The 7,161-nt window shown below is 49.5% G+C and overlaps 1 protein-coding gene across 1 annotated transcript; it reads left to right on the top strand.

Annotated features, from left to right (window-relative positions):
• The first annotated feature begins 284 nt into the window (after positions 1–284).
• Positions 285–6,917, top strand: LOC122391950 (L-proline trans-4-hydroxylase-like). Its single transcript, XM_043386354.1, has 7 exons — positions 285–400; positions 753–870; positions 1,415–1,607; positions 1,815–1,909; positions 2,054–2,144; positions 2,321–2,602; positions 4,690–6,917. Exons 1-7 carry the CDS (start codon positions 394–396, stop codon positions 4,822–4,824), a joined length of 921 nt encoding a protein of 306 aa, XP_043242289.1. The 5' UTR covers positions 285–393; the 3' UTR covers positions 4,825–6,917.
• Positions 6,918–7,161: the final 244 nt, after the last annotated feature.

The following is a 7,161-nucleotide window of genomic DNA, read 5'->3' as shown; positions in this document are numbered from 1 at the left end:
GAACATCAATCTGCCCCCGAGTGTACGTTGACACGATCTAGTTATTTGTCTTTGCATTTCACCAAGGCCATGGTCCAGCCGCTGTGTAAACAGACAGTGACCCTGGCGTGTGACATAGGCGGCGGAACGGGAGGGGGGCACCGGAGCACAGTGCCCCCCTTTGATTTTGTCATTTTAACATTAGCCCTATTGGCGTTGCATGGAAAGAATGGGACCAAAAGTCGGCAGTGCCCCTCCCCCCCCCCCCTTAATTGAAGGTGTTCCTCCGCCACTGGCGTGTGAAGGGTTCACAGTCACTGCTTGGGAAGGGCAGTAACCAGCTAGTGCCTATCCAGTGTGACCACCGACGCACGCTGGGTGTTCAGCTCCCCGTCGTACTTCTGGGAGACTGCAATGTCGGGTCAGTCAGTGTCAGGCACAGTATTTCAAAGTGTTTATATCACTTTCCAGTGTCCACTCGTGCCGTAAGACCTTGGTCGTCTCTGCCGTGGCGGTACAGCTGCGTTGGGTAGTAGACATGATGAGTGGGTGAAAATGGTTTTCATTGCCTGCCTCATGTCTCCGGAATTGTGGCTTTAAAGATGAATGTTTTGGTCTTTCACTGGTAATATTTAATATAAGGTAAGCCGTAAGGTAAATATTACATTTATCAATTACGTTCGCTAATTGAGGAAAATTGTTAGACGGTGAAATATGTGCTTCTTTATAAATAGTTAGGCACTTCGCAAAAAAAAAAAATCATTTCGTTCCAGGACCGGATGGCACTGACCCACCTAGTGACGCCGTCTTTGAATATGACGGCTCAGGGGAACTGCTCGTTACGGAGACGATGATGACCAGCTACCGCGTCAATGGATACGCGTACATCAGGTGGGTGCACTTCAACGGGTGGGCTGACCGCACTCTGTAAATTATCTCTCCCTCCCTCCCTCCCTCCCCCCCTCTCTCTCTCTCTCCCTCCCTCCCTCTCTCTCTCTCTCTTTCTCTCTCTCTCTCTATCTCTTTCTCTCTCTCTCTCTCTCTCTCTCTCTCTCTCTCTCTCTCTCTCTCTCTCTCTCTCTCTCTCTCTCTCTCTCTCTCTCTCTCTCTCTCTCTCTCTCTCTCTCCCTCTCTGTGTATTTATAGATGTATCTTTCCCTACTTTTCTTTCGTCGTCATTTCAAAGAAAGGTTCGCTCTTGGGCTTATTCATGCTTACTTACCGTACTTTTAATATTTTTTATGAAGAAAGGCAGAATGGAAAGGTGCAGAATAATTGTTAAGGGAATCATTGGCATTAGCCCTGGGGGAAATAACTCAACAAAGGCAATCAGCAATCAGCATACCTATTTCTAATTACTTAGCTGAAAAAGAGCACGGCCTCCCGATGACCCTGCTATAGTGCGCTGACCGTTTCGAGAAACAATGCCACCTAGGAAGCTGCTATCCAGCGAAGAGATCGTTCATCTGAACCATGCCATTGACGAGTCTGCGGAGCTGAAGAGGCACGCGTTCGGCCGCACGGACGACCAGGGACGCAAGAGTGAGATCTGCGTCTGGAACCACCCCGGTGACGACGTTCTGGGCACCGTATCCAGGACCAGAAAGGTGGCGTTCACCGCGCAGCAGGTGTGGTGGCGCCTATATCGGCTGCTGACTTTTAAATGAGACTCTATTCTAGCATTTTGATAATTTGTTGTCAAAAGACCGCTCAATGGCACTTCAAAATGAAATTTGCTCCATCTGTTCGATTCACTTCATACGCCTTTTAATTACTTAATCCCTAAGAAAAGTTTAGGACCTATTAACTTCGCGATTCCTGCTGCATTTTTTCAGCTTATGGGTGGCGAGGAGGTCTATCACTACCACGCCAAGCTCATGATGAAGAGGGGACGCATCGGGGGTGCCTTCGTGTGGCACCAGGACTACGGGTATGTGTATGCGCCTAAACATTGTGCCTAGATATTTAATGAGATACCTTAGTAAAATCCCAGATGTTTTGTTGAAGCCTCAACGAATGCCTTATCACTTTGTTATATATGTTGCCGAGCACTCGCACAATTTCTTTGTTTCAGTTACTGGTACAATAACGGATGCATGTTTCCCGACATGTGTTCTGTGTTTATGGCCATCGACGACTGTTCGACGGAAAATGGATGCCTGCAGGTAAATTGGCCTCGAACACACGCAGTGAAACAATGATTGGCGTGGCCCGCACCGAGGCGTATCTTACATAGACACATCGGAGAGAGATGAGAACAACAATTATATCGATAACAACCATAGAGCTTATACACCGTAGAGCTGATACCTAACCTGTCCCTCCCTCCGCCCTCTGTCAGGTGCTGAGGGGCTCCCACCGCGCCGGCCGTATCGTGCACACCACAGTGGGCGAGCAGGCGGCCGCCGACCCGGCCCGTGTCCGGCACCTGAGCCGCGTCTGCCCCCGCGACCTGGTCCAGATGCGGGCCGGCGACGCGCTGTTCTTCCACTGCAACCTGCTGCACTGCTCGGCCAATAACGACTCGGACCGGCGCCGGTTCGCGCTGATTGCGGCGTTCAACCAGCGGGCCAACGATCCTCTCTGGGAACACCACCATCCGCGCTACACGCGCCTCGAGATGGTGAGCGGTGCCACAGCGGCACACTGCGATGGTCTTTACGGTCGTCCATACATGGCTAATGCTTATTGCACATAATTATCTAATTTACAATGCCTGTTGAATGACTGTTTTGATGATGTGCCTGATGTTCATGTTTTCATAATAACTGTTTTCTTACTTAATAGGTTAATAGGATAATAGGTCAACCAGCAAACGTCTACCGTATATAATATAGGCACTACATTATATTAACTAATAACCGATAAGATGCTATATTGTTTTAGGCAAAGTTTGGTCGCAATATGCAAAACATTTCACAGAATATCAACATTTCGACTATAATATGAGACTTCTTTTAGTGTTTCATCTTTTCTTTTAGTATACAGGGTGGGGCAGCATAATCGGGAATGCTTTTTGGGCTCTGGTCATGAGTAGGCATGGCATTATTTTGATAAATTATATCATGGCAATGAAACGCCCAAAAGTTGTGCATCATCTGACATGACTACATCCATGAGCATGCAACTTCCTGGAAAAGAGCAGCAAAATAGTTCGACGGTGCTCCAAGTGCTTTGCGCGCGCCCATAGACACTAATGTTAAACGAGTAAAACAAGAACATTTTGTTTAAAACAATGCCATTCCACGTAAAGGTTGCTGGACAGATCAACGTGTTATCACGGACGATAAGGATTGTGTGGGGATACTTAGGACAAAAAGTTAACGTAATCGTCGTAAAATAACTCTTAGCAGAGGACATACAAGATGACTCACTTGAATATAAGGAAGAAGCTCTTGAGCATATTAAAAAGAAACAATGTTCAAAACTTCAGCGACCAAAAATCTTATCACCGACTGGAATACGATAAAAAAGAATGGCATGCCATATAGGGGATTGTATCGAGAATATTGCAGCGGTCATGCAAAGTAAACATCCTGTTGAGGTGATGGACCTATGGGTGGTCTTCAAGGGAGGTGCACGTGGTGCACCCTACTTCATCGAGCCCGGATAAAACGAGCACCTCTGGTAAATACATCCACACTCTGGCAGACTCACGTGGAGTCGTCGGAAGAGAGGATCACTGACGGTCCAGATCACGTCTTACGAGGACTCTGTCCGTGCTGGTACTGCAGTGAGGACGACATGTTATTGTGTAGGGCACCTCCACCTGAGATGAACCAAAAACTTCTGGTCCTTCAACTCCGCCGATTTAAATCCGACCAAATTCTTTATATGGAGCGTTTTTTGGTAGAAGTTTAATGAACAACTTATCATCAGTAAAAACGGTCTTCAGTGCAAGGTACGAAGCTGATGGGCGATCATGGACAAGCAGGAGGTTGCACGTGCATGCGCGTGCTTTTGGACCCGCCTTGAGAAGGTCATCGACGCGAAGGGCGGTCAAATAGGATGAGGGATAGGTAAAAGGTGACCGATTGATGGGATGTTGTTAAAATAGTGCTTGGAGCTATATTTTTAAATTCATGACCAAATAATCCCGTTTGATATTTATTCCCGATTATGCTGCCCCACCCTGTAGAGCAACGAATAAATTGCAACGCAGCGCATACCATGCACTATGTAGTGAATAACATTACAAATTACCTGAATAAATGACCATGCCTACCATTTCCCTTTAAAGTGACAGGCAGCGCGGCTAACCTAAATTTAATGGCGCATATTATAATCATAAAACCAAATTAAGACAAGAATTATGCGGTAACCATTCGTTGAAACAATTCTAACGATAAATCACTGTTATATAAAAGGACGTTTTGTTGGTATGTAAGCACCTGCAGAATTATTTGCTGGTTACTTTGTCGAGTATATGTAAGCTCAGTTGAGATGTTCCGCTTCCCAGAAGCTATCAGTTGACTGGAACGTTTAGTTCTGTCGCTTATCATGTATTGAAGGGTGTCTTCTGTCTAATTGTGAGCGCTAGGTTACAGCATTAAACTGTTAACTCAGTTCGTGTGATGCGGCACAGCCTACCACTCCAGGTAACTGATTGCCTGTGAAAAGTGGAACACCATTCTGTAGTAAACTGTACGTACCTACCATGTAGTTCATGATGCATTTCATCTATAACACACTCCATTATCATTTCCATAGGTGCCCAATGACGCCGTTCTCAAGTGCACCAGGCTGAACAGCTCCAGTGACAAATGGTTTGTCGACCCTGATGCCGACACTTCCTATGCCAACAACGAAACCGACAGCACCGAAGCAGCGGACGGCGTCGCCTAACCGAGTCGACTCACGAGACACATATTACAAAACCTCGGGGATGTACCCGGCACTGCCCCGGACGGTGGATGTCTATTGTTGTCACTTAAAGTTTGAAATAATGAGGAAACTTCGGATAGCCCGAAAAAAATCCGAATTTTAGGGCTTCAATGTAAATCCCCGAAACTTAATGCATTGAAAACGAATATTTTATAAATGGTATGCCTTTAAACTTTGAAACGTTTGTTCGGGCCGCCCGGTGTCTTGAACAATTATATGATCAATAAATGCCTGAGACCTAACCATCAGTCGCTTTCTAAGACATTTTCCGAATTGGTTTTGTATAACTTTTCCATTGTTACCTATGTATAGGGATGGTGCAGCCATCCGTGCCATTACGCTAATGCAAATGTGTGACAATTTATGTGCAATGTGAATGGCACGCATTCGATTAATGCGTGACAAATAGTAATGCGTTCGGTAATCGGTATTGCTAGTGGTAAACATGCTATCAGCACGACAGAAATGCTACGAGGGTCTAGGACGCCTCAAAAGCGTCATCCGCGGCTGGGCTGCCGCTCGAGCTCAGGAACTGCGCCATAACGATCATGTAGGTGATGGTGGCGGAGACGATGCTGAGCAGGGTGGCGCGCCGCAGTCGGAACAGGCCCAGGTCGCCGAAGTTCTCCAGGTCGCGGGCGGCGGCCTCGCGCATCCAGACGGCGGTCCTGCGGGCCGGTCCGGCGCCGAGGCGGCGCTCCAGCAGCAGCAGGTGGTCGCGGCTGGCCGACACGCCCGACAGCAACCGCTGGCACGTCTCGCACGGCGCCACCAGCAGCAGCACGACCAGCACGGCCTGAGCCGCCGGGAACATCACCGACACAGGGCTGGCCCGCGCCGTCACCAGGTGCACCAGCGCCGTCACCACCTGGACCTCAGCCAGCACGCCGAACAGCGTCGGCACCACCAGGTCGGCGGCCATGGCGGACGTCAGGCGCGCTAGCAGAGCCGACAGCCGCGTCTGCAGTCGCTCCAGATGCGGCGGCAAGGCCACGGGGTCCTCAGCGGCCACCACCACCAGAGCGGCGTTCAGCGTGTGCAGACTGTCATTCAGGAGGACGCCGGCGAACATGTACTTGAGTGGCACGAGCTGGGAGAACGTAAGAATGAAACACTTCATGGCATCTTTCAGCAGGCTAGTCGCACAGGTGACTGGCACAGCGCAGTCGGTAGACACCACCTTTTCAATGCAGAGCGATATGAAGATGGCTGTGACTATCACCACCGCCTTCAGCAGCAGTAGGCTGAGGTTGCGGCCGGAGGCCGATCTGCCGCCGCCGTAGGACGCAGCCAGCGCCTGTCTCTCCTGCAGCAGCTGCGGCAGCTCGTCCAGCAGCGCGTCGAACCGGCGGCTGCCGATGACGAAGGTCAGCGTCAGCGCCAGCCAGACCAGCACCATCGTCAGCCCGAAGAAGTGAGACTCGAGCGTGGCGTTGACCCAGTGCTCTCCGCGCTTCTCGGCGTCCAGACCGCGCCGGACGTCATCACGGACCGCCACCCAGCAGCCGACCGTCAGCAGGACGTACAGCAGGCTGTACCACAGCAGCGAGCACCGACGCGGCCGCGGCCGGATGGCCATGCCGCTCAGACGCAGCAGTCGGATCAGAGCGCGCAGAGGGCGGCTGGCGCCCCCGTCCCCGGAACCGCCACTGGTCGGGGGCGCGGGCACCACGCGCTGATCCCCAGGGGGCATATCTGACCTGGCTGGCGGGATGAGTAAATCCGCGCATTAGCTTTGAAAAACGAATGTGAGGCACGACAGGAGTGCCACACTTACGCTGCACCAAGCTGTGATGCCGTGATTCCTGTCAGTCGAGGCTGGGCACGTGGACGACGGTATAGGCCCAGGATTCCATCCATGATCCAACAAATGGCACTAAGACGGCAACAATTACTCGTTTGGTATTTGCATTAGGTACGTGTCTACCTTATTTAATATTCTAATTATTTATTTCAACTTTAATGACCTGGTACGGCTGCTTCCAAGATAATATTCCTATCCTAGCCATGTATTTAGCCTGTTCAAACAATAAGCTCAATAAATCTTATAAATGTGTAACATTTTAACTTTTTTTGCTTCGAGTATAGGCATTTATTTATATTCTCTTTTCACTTTCTAGAATCTCGGCCCAAGTGCTCATAAAACTTCAAGCTCGTACCATTCTCTATTCATAAGCAACGTTCTCGATGATTGATGACGCATTTTCGTTTTTAACGGCCTGACACTGAATAAGGATGGAACACTTCGAAAGCAGCACAGCATTTCAAGTTCTCCATGACCACATGCAGCCAGTGAGA

This window comes from Amphibalanus amphitrite, unplaced genomic scaffold (assembly GCF_019059575.1).
Source record: "Amphibalanus amphitrite isolate SeventyFive unplaced genomic scaffold, NRLGWU_Aamphi_draft 000003F_arrow, whole genome shotgun sequence".
Classification (NCBI taxonomy): Eukaryota; Metazoa; Arthropoda; class Thecostraca; order Balanomorpha; family Balanidae; genus Amphibalanus; species Amphibalanus amphitrite.
This window is presented reverse-complemented; position numbering and strand designations above follow the sequence as displayed.